Source organism: Mustela nigripes, chromosome 7 (genome assembly GCF_022355385.1).
Source record: "Mustela nigripes isolate SB6536 chromosome 7, MUSNIG.SB6536, whole genome shotgun sequence".
Taxonomy (NCBI): Eukaryota; Metazoa; Chordata; class Mammalia; order Carnivora; family Mustelidae; genus Mustela; species Mustela nigripes.
This window is the reverse complement of record NC_081563.1, coordinates 34,441,520-34,464,563: the sequence shown is the minus strand read 5'-3', so window position 1 is coordinate 34,464,563 and position 23,044 is coordinate 34,441,520. Positions and strand designations below refer to the sequence as shown.

The 23,044-nt window shown below is 38.7% G+C and overlaps 1 protein-coding gene across 2 annotated transcripts in view; it reads right to left on the bottom strand.

The window, feature by feature from the left end:
* The window catches only part of EML4 (EMAP like 4), a 156,264-nt gene extending 136,882 nt beyond the window's left edge, over nucleotides 1–19,382 (bottom strand). For both annotated transcript variants that reach the window (XM_059405537.1, XM_059405538.1), the window contains exon 1: nucleotides 19,090–19,382. In XM_059405537.1, the coding sequence (XP_059261520.1) occupies nucleotides 19,090–19,114 (25 nt within the window). In that variant the 5' untranslated portion in view covers nucleotides 19,115–19,382. The remainder of the gene's footprint in view (nucleotides 1–19,089) is intronic.
* Nucleotides 19,383–23,044: the final 3,662 nt, after the last annotated feature.

Here is a 23,044-nt window from a genome sequence, read left to right as displayed (position 1 = left end):
AGGGGGCGCCTGGGTGGCTCAGTGGTTTAGGCCTCTGCCTTTGGCTCAGGTCATGATCTCAGGGTCCTGGGATTGAGCCCCACATCCGGCTCTCTTCTCGGCAGGGAGCCTGCTTCCTCCTCTCTCTGCCTGCCTCTCTGCCTACTTGTGATCTCTGTCTGTCAAATAAATGAATAAAAAAAATCTTTAAAAAAAAAAGTAATTTTAAAAAATAAACTCAAATAGAAATATAAAATATTAACAACTGAAATACAAATAATCATTGAAACATATCATTTTTGTCTACAAAGCTTTAATTTCCTCTGCCCTGTTTTTCAAATGTAGAAGAGAATTTTACTGAAATCTTTGCTATACAGTTAGAGTAATCAAGACAGTGTGTTATTTCCTTAATGATAAACATAGCAATCTATGGAACAAAATACAGAGTCCAGAATAGAGCGACACAAGTGGTCTATTGCTTTTCAGAAAAAGTGCACCAAGGCAAATTAATTAACAAAGGTAAATCTTTTCAATAAATGGTGCCAGAACAAAGAAGTATCAATGTACAAATCTCACCTCATTCTATACGCAAAAATTAATTCTCAAGGGATCACAGACTTAAAAATAAAAGCTAAAACAATAAACTTCAAGAAGAAAATAACAGGAAAGAAACTGTGACTAAGAAATATTTATTTATGGGGAGCCTTGGTAGCTCAGTTGTTAAGCATCTGCCTTCACTCAGGTCATGATCCTAGGGCCCTGTGATCAAAACCTCATCTGGCTCCCTGCTTGGTGGAAAGCCTGCTTCTCCCTCTCCCACTTCCCCTGCTTGTGTTCCCTCTCCCACTGTGTCTCTGTCAAATAAATATATAAAATCTTAAAAAGAAATTGTTGTTTGATTTCTGCCTCCAGTTCTAGCACAGAACTCCTAAAACTCCTAGAATTTTCTAAGTGGTAGGGTGAAAAGAGAACTTTTCAACCATACCAGAGTTTATCCTGAAGGGGTAACTTTGGAGAACGGGTGCTGATTACCAGAGGAATCAACCAGGTGATTAGAAAGCTGGAACTTTCAGCCCCTCCCTCTTAACCTTTGGGGAGGGGAGAAGGCCTGGAGGTTGACCTGTCACCACTGGTCAATGATTTAATCAATCATGCCTATGTAATGAACCTAAATGGTATTCAAATATTCTATGTAAGGGGGCGCCTGGGTGGCTCAGTGGGTTAAAGCCTCTGCCTTCAGCTCGGGTCATGATCCCAGGGTCCTGGGATCGAGCCCCACATCAGACTCTCTGCTTAGCAGGGAGCCTGCTTCCTCCTCTCTCTCTGCCTGCCTCTCTGCCCACTTGTGATCTCTGCCTGTCAAATAAATAAATAAAATCTTTAAAAAATATATATATATTCTATGTAAGAACTCTAAGTGATGGGGTTCAAAGAGCTTCCACATTGATGAGTACATCAAATTGTTGGGAGGGTGACACTCCCAGAGACGGCAGGGGAGCTCCACACTTCTTCCCACATACCTTGTATGATGCATCTCTTCCATTTAAATAGTTCTGAGTTGTATCTTTATAAAAAAAAAAAAAAAACAATAATGGTCTAAGTAAAGTGTTTTCCTGAGTTCTGCGCATCATTCTAGCAAACTGCTAAACCCAAGGAGGGCAACATGGGAATCATCCATTTATAACTGATGAAAAGTACTTGAGGCCCAAACTTGCAACTGGAATCTGACATGGGAAGCAATCTTGTGGAACTAAACCCTTAACCTGTAGGATCTGCACTAAACGCCAGGCAATTAATGTCAGAATTGCCTGGTATGGAGAACCCACACATCTGGTGTCAGAAGTGTCATGAGTAGAGGAAATAAAGAGTTTTTAGAATCTTTGTGGCCCTGGATTAAACAAAACTTTTTTAGGAATAGGACCAAAAAAAAAAAAAAAAAAAAAAAAAAGCACATATATTATAAAAAAGAAAAAAATGATAAATTGAGCTTCATGAAAATAAACTGATAAGTTGGATTTCAACAAATAAAAACCTTTCACTCTTCAAAAGACACTGTTAAGTAAATAAAAGTTCCACCACAGTCTGGACAAAAATACCTGCAAAGACAACTCAATTTTCAAAAAATGAGAACCATATATGGAAATCCATAAAGTAGATTAGTGGAAAGGAGATTTGTGGTTGCAGGGGCAATGGGGAGATACATACTTAAAATGTTCATAGCAACTTTATCCGTAATAGCCCAAAACTGGTAACAAATGAAATGCCCATCATCTGGTGAATGGATAGACTAATTGGTGATATATTCATACAATAAAGTGTTATTTGGCAATAAAAAGGAACAAATTACTGAAACATACAACATGGAACAATCTCAAAAGCATTTTGCTAAGTGAAAAGCCCAAAGAACACAGATTGTAAGGTTACAGATAGACAAAATTCTAGAAAAGATAATACAGTGATAGAAAGTAGATCGGTGGTTGCCAGTAACTGGGGGTAGAAAGTACTACTGCAAAGAAGTATGAGAAAACTTTCTGGGGTAATGGAAATGTTCTGTATCTCGACTATTGCAATGGATACCCAACTACATAAAAATTTCAAGGCCTACTGTGCACTTGAAATTAGCATATTTTATTATAGTAAAGCATAGTTCAATAAAGCTGATTTAAAAAAAAAAAATCTCAAGCCACCAGAATGACAGTTAAGCATCTGACTCTTGGTTTTGGCTCAGGTTGTGATCTCAGGGTCATGAGATCAAGCCTCCATCAGCCTCCGTGCTGGGTGTGGGGCCTAACTTGAAGTTCCCCCTCTCTGTCTTTCCCCTTCTGCCTCTTCCCCCAGCTTGCTCTATCTCTTTAAAAATAAATAAATAAATAAATAAAAACTGACAAAACTATTATTCTTTTTCACTAAAATCAAGATATGATAATGGGTATTTTGTGATGCTTTTAAAAAATGACCGTGAGAATTTGCTATCAGGAGTGTATTTTAGAATCACCTGGTTGGCTCAGACTATAGGGCATGCAACTCTAGATTTCAGGGTTTTGAGTTTGAGCCCCACACTAGGGGGGATTACTTTTTTTTTAAAAAAGTAGAGATTACTTTTAAAAAATGTATTTTATTTGGTAACAAAAATGTCATATAAATTCCCAAAGGAACAGAGTACACTCAGTTCTGAAGGAGTCCAATAAAGTCTTGATTAAATAGCAGACTGGCTTATCCAAGGTTACACAAAATGTCAGTGAGGAGAGGTAGGAACCTATTAATAAGCAAGGGAAGAGAACAATTTTTAAAACCTTACTCTCAAGTGCCTAAAGACACTCTCTCATACAACTGACAGGAATGTATCTTTATCTTATCTGTTGGTTTTCAAATTCCCTCATTTTCCTTAGGGTATATGGTAAATCTGTCAATATCCTACAGCAAAAAAAGGGACACTGAATGGATCCATAGAAAAGTTGGAGCCAGATCATGGGGAAGGCTGGATATCAAGCCATATTAGTTTATCTCTAGAAACCGGAAATTATAAAAAGTTTTGAGCTGGAAAATACAAAATGTTGATATATTCAAAGAATAATTTGGTGGCCATATGGAAGTTAAATAAGAATAGGAAAAGATCAAAAGCTAAAACATTCATTTCTAGACATTAAAACAATTGCCTAAAGTGGGCCAGAACACTTAAAACCACATCAGTGGTTTTCAAACTACTGAAAAAACTTCTTTGTTGTTGCCATGACAGAGTCATACCTTTGTTTCATCCACAAAACATCTAATATCATCTTATAGGTGCTACTATTAAACAACTGTTCAGAGCACAGCAAATAGCTCAAAATGCTCTAAGTACCAAAGTAGGTATTAAAGTCCGGAAAGAAAGAGGGCCACAAGGTGAAAGACATGACCTCATGCTGATCACACAACCCACTGTTTGCCTCCACCATCAGTGCCACCCACAAACAGCTGTTTGGAGATCTCTGCTGCATCCTGGGAATTCTCCTTAGTAATTGAACAGGAGTCCTGAATCTAGGCTGATAAACAGATAAATGTATAGTAATTAACCTGGTAAAAAAAAATTTTATATAAATACAATAAAATTCTTCCACAAGAAAAAATATTAAAACTGCAAAGAATACATGTTCAAATACTAAAAAAAAAATAATAAAATCTTAAGTATGAATGATGAAATAAAAATATAAATTAAGAATCTGAGAATGAACATCTAAGAAAGTATATATCTTCCAAAATCTATCATAAAATCAGATGCAGTGACTAAGATGTAGGATAAGAAAGTAGCATTAGCACAGTTGTCAATATTTTACCAATCCGTTTTACATTCCCAAGATTACTTTTCTCTAAGCTTATGTGACACAACTAAACCCCACACAGGTCATATCACCATCTATTCCATGAAGAAAGGATAGTGTGCTTATAATTGACAATGCAGGGGTGCCTGGGTGGCTCAGTGGGTTAAGCCTCTGCCTTCAGCTTGGGTCATGATCCCAGGGTCCTGGGATCGAGCCCCGCATCGGGCTCTCTGCTTGGCAGGGAGCCTGCTTCCCCTTCTCTCTCTCTCTGCCTGCTTGTGACCTCTCTCTGTCAAATAAACAAATAAAACCTTTAAAAAATAATAATAATAATAATAATTGACAATGCAGACATCAATGCTTACACAGGAGTCATTGATATCCTACAGTGAATAATGAAATCTGCTTATCATCTATCTCCCCTCACTATAATAAAAACTCCAATAGAGTATTGATTTTTGTTTCTTTTGTTTACTGACATATTCCCAGTATGAAAACAATTCCCGGCATGTAGGCATTGCTGAAAAAATATTTGCTGATTATTAGATTTTCATTTTGGGAGCTGTAATTAATTTCAGTCACCAAAAAACTGTCACAGATATTACTATAATCATCATCCTCAAGTAAAGGTTTTAATAACAGGTTCCATTTTATTCAATCTACTGAAGAGTTACACTTGAGGGTATTTTTTTGAGGATATTTTTAAAGCTGAAATTAAGATGTTTGGGTCCTTTAGAAAGTTATTAATTTATGTATTGTGTCTGACATTGTTCCTGAAATCACAGCTGAATAAATGTTAGTGCCTTTGCCTTGCTACCCCCTTTCAAAAAGTTATTTAAATGAACCAAATTTCTTGAAATGTCCATCACAGACTATTTCCTAAAAGCAAGTATACAGAAGATTTTACACTTAATCACAGGACTCACATTCCAGCAAAGATATGGAAAAAGCAAATATCTTAGAAAACTGCTGCTTTCACAGGTGACAGAGCATGCACAAGTCATAGAATTCAACTGTCTTAAATTAGGATGACACCGGGAGAGCAGAGCTGAAAACAGCAGTATATGCTGAAAATTGCAACCAAAGTTATCTCTCCTGTTTGTCATTTTCTCAGGTATATGGGGGGAGTGGGGAACAAATATCATTCCTGTAAGCAGTTTCCAAGAGCTGGTAGGGCCACTGTGTCCTGACCTCTATTTTCCTGCTTACACCCTGAACAAAGACATACATCTGGAAAAACAAAAACCAAAAAAAGGCTGGATGGTGGAGGCTTAAGACAGCCCTCCATTTTTCCAAAGCTTCCCATACTTAATCACAATTCTTATTACTTTGTATTTTAAAAGCCTACACTATATTATAAGCTCCATAAGGGCTCTGTTTATAGCTGGAAGAATGCTGAGCACATACCAAGCATTCAGTAAATATTTCCTGAATCCCCCATAGAATTAAAAGCTTCATGAGAGCAGGGATTTCAAGTGTCTCATTCACCAATTTTCCAATGCACTTAGCCGAAGTGTGATCCAAAGAAGCTAATCAAAATCTATGAACTTAGTGAACGTGTTTGTAACCAGGAAACAAACACACAAAAAAATAAGTGGTCTATATGTATGAGACACTAACCCGTACATACCCTTAGCCACTATAGTATATACTAATGAACCAAAATAAGGAGTTTCACAGTGTGTGTTTCAATGTGCATATAATCATTAAATTTCATCACAAATAAGAATTTCAAGAAATCAAATGTTAATTACTTTCCCAATCATCTCGCTTTACCCCAAATTTTGTTTCCCAATAATTTACCTCAAGTAATCCACAACACTAGATCATAAAATTTCAGAAATTGTTCATGCCAAAAACACACCCACACTAATTATAATTGGGGAGACTAAAGAAATAAAATGAATGCCAAGAGGTACTCAAAACAGTCAAAGAAAAATCAAAGGCTATGCCTCAACTAAACTGAAAACAGGATATCCCTCAAAGTTTAAAAAAATACAAAAAAAAAAACAACCTCCAACTCACTCATCAACAGATTTCAGTTATGAGACTTTTCTGGAACAAATGGCTCAAAGAAAACTGCAAACAAATTTTTTCATTTGCTCTGACGTGGCACTTAAAACATCAGCATTCTACGGTCACTTAAAGATTAGTATAAGGTAGTCATCTCAAGACCAGGGTGCAAGAGCAAAAGACAGTTTAAGGAAAAAATGTAAGATGTCAACACTAATTAGTTTTGTTTTAAAACAGGAAGTCATCTCAACTTTAGGAAGTCATCAATTTTGGAAAGGCAGAAAAAGTGCATTCTCTGAAAAAAAAATTTAGAAAGGAAAAAGTGGGGTGCCTGGGTGGCTCAGTCATTATCCAGCTGCCTTGCTCAGTTCATGATTCCAGGTTCCTGGGATCAAGCCCCACATCCTGCTCAGCAGGAAGCCTGCTTCTCCCTCTCCTCTGCCACTTCCCCTGCTTATACTCCTTCTCTCGCTCGTGTTAAATAAATAAAATCTTAAAAAAATAATAAAAAGGAAAAAGGGCATTCTTATGGAATATGAAAAGTACAGCATAATTTGACTCCATAATATACCAACATCTCACTAGTACAGAGATTTATCTTAAACCAAAAAAACCACAAAAAACAAAAGATAATCTTAACAAAAGAAAATAGGAGGAGTATCAGCAGTCTATAATTTAAAACATATATATATCATCAAGTTTGGGAACTAAAAAGCTCACACATGTTATTAAGGTCCTCATTCAGAAATCTATTATCTTCCTCTGAGGCACATCTGGTATCCTGTTACTCACATATCACTAACATTAATGATATTTATTAGGTATGATCCTGTCCCTGTAGATGCTACACCATACAATTTAGATAGAGATAGGCCTTGATCTCTGGATTCCTCTTTTTATGAAAGTCAAACCAATTCTTACTTGTAAATCAAACGAGCGTCATCATCTGGCTTCCCAGACCACAACAGATTTAAAATCGGAAATCAAAAGACTAGACTAGAAACAGTAACCAATCCAGTAACAATGGGTCCCTCTAGAGCTTAAGAGTACCATTTCGTGCCTCAAGGAATGAGGTTTAGAGAAATAGCTGCTGACTGCGGAAACTGCAACAGGAAGTGTTTAAAAAAAATTTTTTTTAAGTCCATCAGAAAGCAAGGAAGCCAGCAAAGACCACTAGAATCAGGACTCCGGAGTCAATCTGAAGATGCTTCCACAGAATGATGATGGGAAAATATGAGCATAAAAAAAGTAATGGCAACATACTGAAATACATAAAATATACAAAAATCCAAAACTTCCAATTTAAAGCATATACAAAAGACAAAGAAACATGTTTCAAAAAACACCAAATGATACAATTAGCACTTGTATTAAACTCTACAGAACAAAAACTCTGGTTTTTCAACAAATTGCAAAAAGGAAAGGGAAGGGAAATACACGTATCAAAAGACTTAGAAGAGACACAGCAACTAAATGCAATGTTTGGATCTTGATTAAATGCTGATTTAAACAAACCACTGTAAAGACAATCAAGATATCTGACTGACTATCTGATATTAAAAAATTACGGGGGGGGGGGGGCTGGGTAGCTCAGTGGGTTGAAGCCTCTGCCTTTGCCTCAGGTCATGATCCCAGGGTCCTGGAATGGAGCCCCACATTGCTTCCCCCTCTCTCTCTGCCTGCCTCCCTGTCCACTTGTGATCTCTCTGTCAAATAAATAAATAAAATATTTTTTAAAAAATTATAATTAAAAAAAAAGAAATTACAGACAGGGGCACCTGGGTTGCTCAGATGGTTAAACATCTCCCTTTGGCTCTGGTCATGATCTCTGGTCCTGGGACTGAGCCCCAGGTCAGGCTCCCAGCTCAATGGGGAGTCTGCTTCTCCCTCTCCCTACCCCCCTGCTTGTGCTGTCTGTCTCTCTCTCAAATAAATAAATCTTTAAAAACAAAAATTAAATTTGAAAAAAAAGAAATTATGGACAAAAAAATTTAAAATTGAAAAAGAAAAAAAGAAATTATGGACAAATTTAAGGTCTAATAATGAAAGAAGAGATATAAACTCTAATGTTATGGGTGAGATTTTGTAAATGATAAAATAGAGAGAAAGGAAAGGGTGAAGCACACTGACACTAGGTGACAAGCAACAGCAAGGAAGACAGTTATAATTACGTAGTCATTTAGTGTATGGAGCGAACAGCCCTACACAAAAAGCTCTTGAAGGCATCACTGTGTTATAAAAGAACCGTGTCCAACACTCATAATAACCACCACTGGTGATCAAGAATAAGTTAAATTATGTTCTATATACACAGCTTAAGGAAACCAGATGTCCAAATAATGGAATACAATGCATTAAAGTTTATATTTATACTTGCTGAGAAGGAAAGATGAGCATAATTTTGTAAGTGGAAAAAAACATGGTTGATTTTGCTGCTTAAATATTTTCTTTTACCCAACCTCCCTAACACACACAGCACCTAACAGTACCTTACCCCAAGATAACTGCTGATTGTTTAAACACAGAAAAAGAAAAGTAATGAATATAATCTTGAATAACTTCCCACTGAAAAATATGTCTTCAAAGTAATTTACATTAATGATCTAGTCCCTGGTTTAACACCATTTTTAAGTGTAAGATAAAGTATTATGCAGTTATAAACTAGTAAAGAACCATAAAAAAAATGTTAACTTAAAATGACTTAATTCAAACTCTCATCTGAACCCTACTTAAAATTATATAAAATACATATTCATGTATTATGGGCTGAACTGTATGTCCAAATCATTTCACTGTGTCAAAAAGCAAGAAAGTCCTCAAAGAATGATGGGAATATAACAAAAGAATGCAGAAGCTAGCATGGATGGGCATCCTCTAGCCAAAATGGGGCCAATTTGAGCATCAAAATAAATAGTAATGGCTAACAGCCCATTGAAAAAAAACAGGATATTTGAGTTCATAAAGATATAAATAAATCAATAAACTGAAAGTCCGATGAGGAACAAAATATTTACAAAGTTTCAAAGCAACTAACAGAAAAAATGATCAAAGTGGACATTACTAGTATTGGGACAAAATAAAGTCATGCACCACAGAAGAGGATGCAATGAGACAAAACACACTACCTCTGTGGCATTTGTGCGAAGGATACATGAACTGAATCAGGAGGAAACATCAAATTAAGGGACATTCTACAAAACAACTGGCCTGTAATCTTGTATCAAGGTCATAAAACCCAAAGAAAGACTAGGGAACTAGTCCAGACTGAAGGAGACTAAGAGACATGACAACTAAATCCAACACTTGATTCTGAGCTGGATCTTTTTTCTATCAAAGACATTATTAAGACAATTAACAAAATCTCAATGGGCAATAAGGTATCAATATTAATTTCCTTGTTTTCTTGGTTGTAGTATGGTTATGTTGGAGATCATATGTTGGAGATCATATAGTGTGTATATCAGATATACACACTACAACATTAGAAGGTGACAGGGAGGGGCGCCTGGGTCGCTCAGGGGGTTGGGGCTCTGCCTTTGGCTCAGGTCATGATCTTGGGGTCCTGGGATCAAGCCCCGCATTGGGCTCTCTGCTCAGTGAGGAGCCTGCTTCCCCCCCTCTCTCTGCCTACTTGTGATCTCTCTCTCTCTGTGTCAAATAAATAAATAAAATCTTAAAAAAAAAAAAAAAAGAAGCAGAAGGTGACAGGGAATCAGTTCAACAACTTAATTCTCAAATCAAATCGTACAGGTACAAAGAACACAGACACCCCACCACTACCTCTTGGGTTACATAAGGGCTGCAAACATATGCCTACAGAGGTCAGGCAAATAAATACCTGAAACAAGGTAGGTATAAGGTAAGGACTGAGACTGCTTATCTCACACAACACCTAGTGAGTATATAGATCATCTGGAATGCAAGCCCACCGGGGAAAGATCATTCCAGAGATCCAGATTTTTATGCAAAATTTCCCAATTTTTAAAACACTCAAAAGGGCCAAACAAAACATGTCTGTCGGCTAAATCTGAACCACAGCTGGCTCAAGCTCAGAGGCATGTTTCTCAAACTGAGACCGAGGGATAAAAGGAAACCACATGGTATACATGGAACATATTCTTAAGCTACAGTTTTATCCATGAGTTTGCCTGAAATTGTCAGAGAGAGGAGCCATTTCTTTACTTTTAAAAAGCTACATTATGGAGTTTAATGCAAAGTTCATGATTTTTTAAAAATAATCTCAAACTTACAGAAAGCTGTAAGAACAAGAATAGTATAAAAAAATACCCATACAGCTTTTACCAAATTCACCTATTGTTAACAATTTACTCATTTGCTTTACTTGCCCATGAGCAGCCTCCCTCCTATACGTATATTCCTCCTCCCTATATGTATATACATATACACAGCTAAGTACATATGCATACAAATATGTATGTACACGTACACATTACATCATTTTTTCTGAACCATTTGAGAGTAACATATATACCATGGCCCTTTATCTCTAAAAAACTTCAGTGTTTTTCCTAAGAAAAATATTCCCTCACATAACCTAAGGATAGTTATCATCTTCAGTAAATTTAACACTGATGCAACACTTTTATCCAATCTACATCCATATTCTAATTTTGCCAAATAATCCAATACTACCTTCTAATAGCATTTTCCTTTCTAATATAAGATACAGTCTAGGATCACATCAAGTAGTTGTCATGTCTCTCTATTCTCCCCTAATCTGGAATATTCCACAGCCTGTGTCTTTATAACATTAACATTTATTAAAAAAAAAAAAAGAAAAAAAAAGATAGTCTTCCCACCATTTAAAAAAAAAAATAGGATGTTCCCCAAGTCAATGTTCCCTCATTACTAGATTCAGGTTACCCATTCCCGGCTGGAGTACTACACAAATGATATGTTCTTCTCAGGGCATTACATTCAGAAGCACACAATGTCCACTAGTGCTATTTATTTTGATCATATACTCAAGGTATCTGATTTCATCACTTTATGAGGTTACTTTTCTTTCTTTCCTTCTTTCTTTCTTCTTTTTACCTCTTTGAAACTAAAGAGCAATATATGGGGAGATATTTAAGACTATGCTAACAACCTGTTCCTCATCAAAATATCCCTAGATTCAGTATCTATCAATGATTCCTATCTGGACCATTCCTTACTAGAATGGTTGCAAAATAATCATATGAATTTTTAAGTTAAACAGACTCCAACTTTTGGCTATACTCCCAGATCCCTCAGGTGTAAGCACTCGGCCTCCTCTACTTTAGGAGCACCACAATACAATGGTTTGAGTACAAGACTAGAATAATCAGGCAGAGCTTCCAGAAAAAACAAATGTACTGAGCCATGCCTTAAAGACTGGATAGATTTCAAATAGTTAATGAGGTGAAGAACCAGTTAAGACACAAGACAGCTTCATCAGGAAAGCTAAAAAGTAAAAACAAAAACAAACAAACAAACAAAAGAACAACACTTTCACAAAGTAAAAAATATACCCTACCCTACCAGTTTTACGAAACTATACTTCTACATACTGAGTTCGTCTAAATTATACTGATTCTAAAACTATCAATATATTTGTACTGCTATTAACTATATTCCAATCATTATATTCAGATCCTTCAAAAACAGAGCACACAATTTAACTATTTCTGACTGTTCATCCACTTTTCCTGTGGATGTCAACCTTCCCACCTAGTTTCTCAAGGATTGGGATCAGCCACTAAGAGTGTGTATTTCACCTGACTGCAATCCACAGTAAGAAATAAATTTTACACTGCAACCTAAGGCAAACATATGGAACTGAAATTAAAAGTTTCTTGAAGCAGTATCATGTGAAGCACACTGAAACTTAATAATCCTTCTTTCCCTTTTTATGTTGATCTTGACCCCAAATAATTTCTAAATTCATAATAATAAGTCATGCATAAGGCCGACATTTGAAAAACACTACCCTAGAACCTGGCATGGAATTCTTTACCACATTCCCAACAAAGTCTGGGACAGTTTTCACTCATTCCAGGTAAAAAGAGAAAAATAAGAACATTATGAGTGATTTTTTTAAAGGACTCTTCACAGATTGTGTACAGTAATTATTTAATCTTCAAAGCTCTTTCTTTTATGAAACAATGGTGAAAGGGAAGGTTATAAGTTGTTGATTATATACTGGTCTCCTATTTTTGTCCCCAAATTTTACTGGACCATAAAATCTCCAATGTTGTGCTGTGAGATTTTAAAGACACATTAGAGAGTCAGCCTTCAATGAGTTTACAATTTGGTGGGAGAAATAAGACTAATAATATTTTTAAGACCTGTCATAATTATTTCTACCTTATAAGAAGAAAGATTCTGTGACAGGTGCCCTAGGAATCCTCTTAGGTTAAAAGTTCAATACTTTGGGCTGGGAATGAAAGGGAACAAATAAGGAAGGGTGTTTAGAAAGGCAACAATACTTGAGTTGGGCCTTAAAGGGTACTGAGAATAGTCACAAGGATGAGAAAATGCCAACAACACGTGGGGAACAAGAAACAGGTCATTTTGGCCAGAACTTGTAAAGACTGTAGAAGGAGATAATGGAGGACCCTGAAAACAAGGCTAAGGTGTTTGAATTCAGTCAAGTCAATGAAGCTGAAAGAAGGAATGGCATACTCAAAGTGCCACTTTAGGAATATTAACCTGAAGGCCACACCCACCCCCATATAAAATAAATTAGGCGGAAATTCCTTACGGTATGCAATAATCCAAAAATGAAATAATAAGTATTTGAACTATAATGGCAGAAAAGGAAATTAAGGGATGAGAAAGGTAACAAGAACTGAAAAGTCCAAGAAGAGATGCTTAAGTGATAGGCAAAAATGGGAAGGAATCAAACATGGTTCTGATGTTTCAAGGCTGGATGAAACAGACAGTGGAAAATAAGGAAAAACAGCTGATTTAGAGAAGAGTTCAGATTCAGATACGTTAGGTTTATGAATGGATCATGAAGAGTCAGTAGTAGGTACGGAAAAGAACACTGAACACCATCACAAAATGTGAGTTCAAATGGGAAAAAAAAAGATTGGCATCCAAAACAACAACTAGAATACAACGTTTTAACTACAGTGTATGATTTTAACTATGTAAAAAATTAGGCACAGAAAAAGACTAAAAAATATACCAACATGTTAACATGCATACAGATGAGCTACAGAAAAGATCATTTTTCTTTCTTTCTTCTTTTGTATTGTTTTTCACTGGCTACAAATCTAACAAATCAGGCCTCCCATCAAAAAAAGAAGAAAGCAGAAAGAAAACTCTGGATTCAGAAAGTCTTAAAAAAAAAAAAATCAAACTCTCTGAACCTTATGTTCTTCATCTATAGAAGAACAATTCCTTCTCTCCCAAGCTTAGTGTAAAGATTAAATGAGATAAAGCTTGAAACATGCAGATTAAGGCCTTAGAGAGAGCTAAAACTACAGGACAAGAGATCAGACACAGACACAGAAATATACTAATTACCTGGAATCTCCCATACTGAGGTAATAGTCAAAGAAGTAGATTACAAACTTATTAAAAGCCTTAGAATCTATTTCAAAATCAAAATGTTCTTCCCAAATTTCTTATGAATATTGAAGTTTCACATGTTATAGAAATGGACTCCTATGCATAAAGTTAAGACAGTACTTTTCCCACATGTTACTTAAACATAAGTTTGCTAAGTAAACTATTTCATTATTTTAAAAAGCCAGGCTCTTCAGAGGTAAATTTAGCAATCTCCAAATGTTCCCTCTCATAAGTTACATGCTTTATACATAGCACAGGGTTCTAAATGGTGTTTCTCTCCACTAGTCCCATTTCTCGTACTTCATTTATGCTTAAACATCTCTGGATATCTATTTAAAACCAGACAGTAAATTCCTAAAGGACAAGAAGCATGTCTTATATTTGTCCTTCCCTTAAGAACCAAGCACAGTACTGGTCACAAAGTAGGTACTAATCCATATACATGCTAAAAAAATACTCTAATTCATGTCATAGATGTTGTAGTAACCACATAAGAGTTACTTCTCATGGGGCGCCTGGGTGGCTCAGTGGGTTAGGCCTCTGCCTTTGGCTCAGGTCATGATCCCAGGGGCCTGGGATCGAGTCCCGCATTGGGCTCTCTACTCAGCAGGGAGCCTGCTTCTCCTCATCTCTCTCTCTGTCTGTCTCTCTGCCTATTTGTGATCTCTCTCTCTGTCAAATAAATAAATAAAATCTTTAAAAAAAAAAAAAAAGAGTTACTTCTCATGTCTGGTTGTATAACTGAAACCTATCTTAAGCCCTTCAAAGAAACTACTAATAAATTAAAAGAAAAAATTACCTAAATAATACTGTATGAGAAACATTTTCATGTGAATAAAGAATGCTTAAGACTAGATTAATACTTAAAAAACATATACTGCATTGTTTCTTTAAGAAAGTATATGAGAGGGGCGCCTGGGTGGCTTAGATGGTTGAGTATCCGCCTTGGGCTCAGGCCACGATCCCAGGATCCTGGGATTGAGTCCCACATGGGGCTTCCTGCTCAGCTGAGAGTCAGCTTCTCACTCTCCCTCTGTGCTCTTTCTGTCTCTCTCAAATGAATAAATCTTAAGAAAGAAAGAAAGAGAGAAAGAAGAAAAGAGTATGAGATGAGAAATCATAGTTCTGATATTGGGATGTTAAAAAGACTGTTCTCCGGTGCCTGGGTGGCTCAGTGGGTTAAAAGCCTCTGCCTTTGGCTCGGGTCATGATCCCAGGGTCCTGGGATCAAGTCCTCCATCAGACTCTCTGCTTGGCAGGGAGCCTCCTTCTTCACCTCTCTCTGCCTACCTCTCTGCCTACTTGTGATCTCTGTAAAATAAGTAAATAAAATCTCTTTAAAAAAAAAAAAAAAAAAAAAAGACTGTTCTCAGGGAGGATTGGTGGCTCAGTCCTTAAGTATCTGCCTTTGCTCTGCTCATGATCCCAGAGTCCTGGGATGGAGACCTGGATCTGGCTCCCTAGGGGCTCAGTGAGAAGCCCGATTCTTTCCCTCTCTCTCCCCCTACTGATGTTCCCCCTCTCTCACTCTCTCTGTCAAATAAATAAAATCTTAAAAAAAAAAAAAAAAGACTTTTCTTGGAACACCTGGTGGCTCAGTTGGTTTGGTGTCCAACTCTTGGTTTTATTCACCTCCAGTCAGAATCTCATGGGTTGTGGAATCAAGCCCAACGTCCCTGACCAGTCTAGTACTCAACAGGAAGTGAACCTGAAAAATCTTCTCCCTCTTTCCCCACCCTTTAAAATAAATCTTTTAAGAAATATTATTTTCTTAAAATATTTCCCAAATGGAAGTACACCACTTCCATTTTGTTTGTTCATATACCCTGGACCAAAATGTTAGGTTTCTTATAGATAATAACCCTACAATTCATTCATTACAAATTTTATTTTCGAGTTTCATTTTTTAAATAACCTTTGGAGCAGAAGTTAACACTGATATTGTTAACTGTATGCTTTCTCTAAAGTATAAGCACTGACTAACCTCTAGGCTAATTTCAAGACAAATGTCTCAAAGTTAAAACCTTTATTATGAAAAAGAGATGGTAAAAAGACTAAGGATGAAGTGTGTGTGTGTGTGTGTGTGTGTGTGCACGCGCGTGCACGCGTGTGTAGCGATCTGAAGGCAGGCTATGAAGACTGACTGTTTAGGGTACTCTCCCACAAATTTTTTTTTTTAAATGTTTCCAAAGCGCTGCCTTTTTAAATTACCATAATCTGTGAACTAAAAGATACTATGCCTAAGGGAAATTCCACAGTACAAGCACCTGCCAGCCAACCTGCCTAAAATTAATCAGCGGCAGAGATTAAAAGCATCCTTTAGATGTTTTTATGTAAAACAAAAGTAATACAACAGGTATATAATTTCAATGTGGCACACAGAACATAACCAATCACCTAACATTGCTCTCAATGATTTCAAAATCCAATACACGAAACTTTAATTTAGACATCTTATAAAATGCATAGTGTTTTCCTTATCCAACACTCCCTAATCAAGGATACAGTTAGAATTTTAAGTTTTCCACTTTACAAAATGATCCGGCATAAAATTCCCTCAATCAGCATCTCTAGAATCATTCTGTTTATAAAGCACTTAACTTTTCTGCTTATATAAATTAAGTTTCCTCACATTTTTTTCAAGAACCCACCTGATATACAAAAGGAGATACACATGTATACTTCCTTGAGAATAAATAAATGCTTTCAATACTTGTGACCCCAGATGAACTTCACATATTTTAAATTCTTGCTTCGTTAAAAAAAAATTTTTTAAAAACCTTCTAGAATACAAGTGCTTGCCTTTACATCCATAGCTCTCTTATGACAAAATAAAGATCAGTGTAACTTTAAGCTCTAAAACTAATGAACTGCAGGGAACAGAAATAAGCAATCTGGCAAAAGCTAAGTAAAGCTGTTTAAAGACTACCAGTAAAATATACCAGCGTTTCCCCCTCCCCCACCCCTTAGAGGTTTCAATTAAGATGGGGCCTAGTTTTACTCTTACAAGGGGGACAGAAAGAGAAAGCACAGAGCTCCTGCTGAAAACTGTCTTCATCAGAAGCAGCTCCAGAAATACTACCAGGAACCATTTCTTTCCCTCTCTGCTGACACAGGTTCCTCTCTTTAGAAACAGGCATCTCCCTTGCAGCTGATGAACACCTACCTTATCTAAAGGAAAGTCTTACCCACTCAAGGATGCCATCAAATGAATACAAACAAACAAACAAAAACCCCGAATGTTAGGGTCAGCTATAACACTCTTTATGAAAAGCGGACCCCCCTCAGCAATTCATCTTCATCTTTCAATTGCTATCAGTCGCCTCGTGAACTGAATAAAAAGGGACAAAGTCATTTAATAAGGTGTATCTACTATTTCAAAATAAACTAACGTCCCACCAATTGGTGGTTTTTAAAGGTTCTCTCAAAACACTTAGAGAAAATGAAGCCTTGGTAAGCCTTCCAGAAGTCCGTGGAATCAACAGGAAAGAAAAGCTGATTTCTACTTTGAGTAGTGCTCCCACCATTCCTAAATGCTGAGGATCCAACAATGTAGTAACTCAGTCTCGCGTCTCCCAATATACTAAGTTTCTGCCCTAATATATGATCACCTCTTTGTGGAAACATATAGGACAAGTCTTTCAGTCCACTGTGATTAGCAAATAAATACAGGCATGAGGCAAGAAGAAGAAAAAGAAAAGCAGTAAAAAAAAAAAAAAAAACCTGATGCCTCTTTAAAAGGAGCCAAGAATGAAACAACCTATGTAAGGAATTAGAAGACATCAAAGGTTAGATAATGGACAACAGGTGCCCTTGGGAGGAAAGAGTAACACTCTGTTGTCTCCTATTTTAGGATTTCCACTCTCAAAGCTCTCTAATGTGTGTTTTTCTTTTCTTCCCACAGAGGGTCAGAGCCAAAACTATAGTTTTTACTATTTAATACCTACAATGGGTCCATTGCTCTTCAACTAACTTTTTGACTTCAGATTTTTAAAAATTCACCTAATCCCAATATGGCTGAATAATGGGTGGCCTATGGCCAGATCATGCACTGATCCGTGAACATTAATCAACCAGGGATTTATTACCAAGAAAGGTGTCTGAATACCAACTACCTCCATGTAAACTACTGAAAATACAAATCCAGCAACAGGTTATCCCCTAACTGCAGAATCAGCCACAGCAGAAACTGCTTCTCTCACCGTCATAACAGTTGAGCTCAATCTTTAGAGTAACCAGATTCCAATAGCCTCAAAGAACAGTAATTCCAGACACTGATTATAGGGCGCTGAGTACCAGCCTCTTGTTCTGGTTCCCTTCGCCAGTTACAAAATACACTACTTTTATTCTGCTGAAAAGGAGCACTGAAAGGATACTGAAGCCTACTTAATAACCTCTTCCATTCCACAAAGACAACATACTCCAAAAATGGAGAATCCTTTCTTTCCCTGACAGAGGCCCCCTTTCCAATGGATCCACTGGGCAGAATTACTTCTCCCCAGCATGCTCGAAGAGCCACAGAATACTTCTGCTTTCGCTCTTCTTTTATAAAGAGGGTCCCCCAACACAGATACACCTCTTCTATTCCTGTGTTAAGCAAATGATGCTTCGGCGCTTCTAGTTCTCTCCACCACCGCAAAATGTTCAGAGAAGTGGAAGGAGAGAAGGGAAGTTGTCAGACACGTTGAGATACACTTAAAAGAAGTCTCCAAATTTAAAGTGAAGACGGGCGGGGGGTGCCCTCTTTCTAAAGAGGGAGTGGGGGTTCCTACCCTATAAAGAGACCCTCTGCGTGGGTAAGGGGTGCCCCTACTCTCAAAGAGAGCTCAGTATGTGGAAAGGGGGAGGAATGTTGTGCCCTGAAGGGGTCAAGGTTTCAGAAACGGGTGCCCCAACCGTGAAGGTAGGTCTGTGGGGGGAGCCGTGAGTGTATGGAAAGGGATGTACCAGCTAGTAGGGGGGCCTCTCTGAGAGAGGGGGTTTCCACTTTGCGGGAAGGAGGGCCCTGCACTGAAGGGGACGCTGGGAGGAAGGGAGGGTCTTGCCGAGGACTGGGCATGGGGGGAGGGGTTCTGAATCCACTGGAGCCAGCAGAGGGGCGGCAGCCTCGAGGGGAACATGTGCAGTGGAACTACTACCATCCCCAGGGGCAGGGTGGAGAGCAGGGCCTGGGCTGTATGTGGAGAGAACAAGGCTCCCACCCCGCGGAGAATACGGAGGGCTCCCCAGGCGTACTCACCGAGGCTGCCGGCGAAACCGTCCATCTTGCGGGGAAAGCGCCGGGCTCCGGGCTCAGCGGGGCGGGCACTTCATTCAGCGGACCGACAGAGTGGCCGACGCTGAGCCTGACGCGCTCGCTCTCGAAATCGCCCGGCTCGGTTCCTACCCCCCGCCTCTGTGATCCGACCGTCCGTCTGACCCGGGGCAGTCAGTCACAGCCGCCCGGGCCACTTCCCCGTCAGGTACAGAGCCGCGCCGCTCCGCCGCCTGCCCGGCCTCCCTCCCAGGCAGCAGCCGCGAACGCCGCGCCGCGCCCCGCCCCCGCGCCCGCGCGCAGCGGTAGCACCGCCCCCGCGCACGCCGTCACGCTTCCGACTCCGCCTCCCACGTGACAACATGGAGGCGGGGGCTTGCCGACCCTTCCCTCTCACCTTGCTTGGGCTTCGGGATCCGGCGGCCTCGAGCCGGACTGGTGGCTGCGCTTGCGCAGTAGTTCGGCCGAGGACCTGGGGGGTTGGTTTTTGAAGCTGGTGAGGAACCGGTCGTGATGAGGGTTGGCGTCTGGCCTGAGATTCTTAGGAGCGTCGAGGGATTCTCTCTCATAGCCCCTAGGAAGCCTGCAGAGTCCCATTGGAACCCAAGTCCAGAATCTACCCCGCCCCCCAATAGAAGATGGTCACCGCCTGTGTCCTACAAGGACACACAGAGGCAACCAAGTGAGAGGACTCCCTTTTCCCCGGGTCTCCTTCTACCCTCGTAGAGGATATATGGGGGTGAGTCTTCCTAACTAAAGGCCACCACTGCCATAGCCTCAGAACTCAAAACAGACTGGAAGCAAGGAATGTTAGTGCTGGGCAAGACCCAAGAGTTCATCTTGCCTCCTCTTCACGGAGAACACAACCTTAGAAAGGACCTGACCTGCCCAAGGTCATGGAGCCTGGTAGAAGCAGAGCTAGAACTCAGGCTTCTTTACTCCCCCTGGTGTTCTTTCCACCAGAGATGTAAAGCAATCTCTTATAGGGCATATAATTAGATTGCCAATTAGTGAGCTATAACGTAGAGTTTTAATGAAGTAAGGCTGAGCTCTCAGCCCAATTCCATGTGACTACGTAGATGAGCGTCAAGTCACTAAACTTATTTGGGACTCAACTTTGCCCATTTGCAGATGGAAGGACGGGATTTGTAACCAAAACATTACATATAAACACTAACTTCATCTTCGTCCTCCCTCCCCCACTTACCCCTATTCTCCCTCCTTCTAAAGGGGTGTCCAGTGATTTCCAAAGTTCTTCTTGGGACTTGGTTGTGTGAATCAGAGTAATTAAGAGGAGAACTGTAAGGTGCTCGTGGACTAAATTGATGTATGCAATAATTAAGACCTGAGTTATGGAAGAATTAGAGCCATTCTAGACAAGTTGCGAGAGAAAGGAACAGACTGGAGAAGGGAGAAGAGAAATAGGAGGTTAGCAACTATCATAATGAGAGGGACTTAGAATTATATAGTTAAAAGGGTTGTAAAACATTTCGTTGCTGTCTTGCAGTAAAATTCTCCCCCCTCCCCCAGTGCCTCTTTAGAAATCTCCCGTAAAAATCTAAATTACTTTTCATATCTTTTTTGGATATCAGACCTGTGTGTCTTCTGAATAGCATATCATGTGGAGACAAGCTGTAAGGCAGCCAAGATAAATTGAGGTTACAGACTAAATGGTGTCCAAAATTTCCTCCTGTTTCAAACTTATTTACCCCAAGTTTCCCCTACTATGGACATTTTTATATCTGTAAGTTTCTATAAAGTCTAACCACTTAATGTTTGAGAAGGCCTTAATTCTGACAGCTGCTCTTCTGTGTCTGCATACAGCACTCTCTGCTTTAGGTCAATTAAAAGAATAAGAACTTCCATTGATATACTACAATACATATATATATATGTATGTACATACATGTATATATATATTTTTAAATTCAGAGAAGGATCCACACTTTGAGGGGCCTGAAATTTTTCTATTTGTGGAAATCTTCTGAAGATTAGGTTAAATGGAGTATTTATTTAGACACAGAAAATAAATCACAACAGATTACACTTTTTTGTTAAAGATTTTATTCATTGATTTGACAGAGAGAGATCACAGGTAGGCAGAGTGGCAGGCAGAGAGAGTGAGAGGGAAGCAGGCTCCCCGCCGAGCAGAGAGCCCGATGCGGAACTCTATCCCAGGACCCCGAGATCATGACCCGAACTGAAGGCAGCGGCTTAAACCACTGAGCCACCCAGGCGCCCCTGATTCTTTTTTTCTTAATAGATAATATTTTACTGGGATCCTGCCATATGACAGGTTTTAATATCCAGGTGTTTTATCCTAACTCCATTCTAATGTTACATCAAGCCTATAAGGTCAGTGTTATGAATATGAGAGTAGTTTTAATTTTTGTTATTTTTAAAAAATATTTTATTTATTTGAGAGAGAGAGAGAGCGTGCATGCACAAGCAGGGGGGGTGAGGGAGAGGCAGGCTCCCCACTGAGCAGGGAACCTGATGTAGGACTCGATCCCAGGACTTAGGGATCATGACCTGAGGCGAAGGCAGTTGCCCAACCTCCTGAGCCAACCAGGTGCCCCATGACAGTGGTTTTTAAATAACGTTTTAATAGAGAGGATAAAAAGATAACTTAGTTTTTCCTCTAGCATTTGATCAAATTTGTCTTTATTAGTGGAATATAGTTGGAATGCATAAAAGAACCACTTTGCACATAGTAGTACAGCTATCCGTAGTGCTACTGCAGTAATTCTGATTAATTCTATTTCACATGATTCCCATTTTAAAAAAAAAGACAAGAAAATGTATGGTGAATTTTAAATTATACATACTGAATTACTAAGTATATTCCTGATAAAACTTCTATTTTGTTTGACATCATTAACAACCAAATATGTATCATATGTATAATGATTAGAAGAATTTTTCCTAGTCTAGATTCTGGCTTTTTATGTTTCAAACTTTATTTCTCCCATAAGACCACACAATTTTTCAGTGCTACCCATATGTTCATAGTATATTGTGAGCCCTAATCCTACCACTTTCATGAGAGGATGCTGGGTGAGTCAGTGCAGTGGCCCATAGGAATTTTCCTGGAATTTATTACTAGACAAAGACAGCCAGCAATAGTTCATTAAATGTGATTGTAACTCCTAAGTATCTCATTAAGCCTGAAATTAAATGTATCCCCAACTCAGCTTTCTGTTAGCTAGATACCTAAAATATCCAAAGCCACTCCAACACCACCTGACATAAGGGGAAATGTGACAAAGGGGAGATTAAAGTGGAAAGATACAGTTTTCTAGTCTTGGAAGAGGCTCTAGAAGAGTCTTGGAAGAAACTCTAGGAAGTTTCATTAACTTCATGATTAATCTGCTTCTGTTTCAGTTACTTTTTTAAAGAAAGAGAGAGAGAAAGAGAGCATGCTCAAGTGCAAAGAGGGACAGAGAGAGAATATTAAGCAGGCTCCATGCCCAGCTTGGGCTCGATCCCATGGCACATGGCTCGATCCCATGACGACAAGATCTGACCCAAAATCAAGAGTTGAATGCTTAACCCACTGAGCCTCTTAGGTATCTCTCACTTACTTTTTTTTTTCTCAAGTAACCCCTATGTTCATCCTGAGTAGTGAGGACAATCAAAAATCATATATATATTGGGCGCCTGGGTGGCTCAGTGGGTTAAGCCGCTGCCTTCAGCTCAGGTCATGATCTCGGGGTCCTGGGATCGAGTCCCGCATCGGGCTCTCTGCTCAGCAGGGAGTCTGCTTCCCTCTCTCTCTCTCTCTGCCTGCCTCTCCATCTACTTGTGATTTCTCTCTGTCAAATAAATAAATAAAATCTTTAAAAAAATCATATATATATATACATATATATATATTTTTTAAAAAATCATATATATATATATATATATACATATATATATATATATGAAAAGGGCAAAG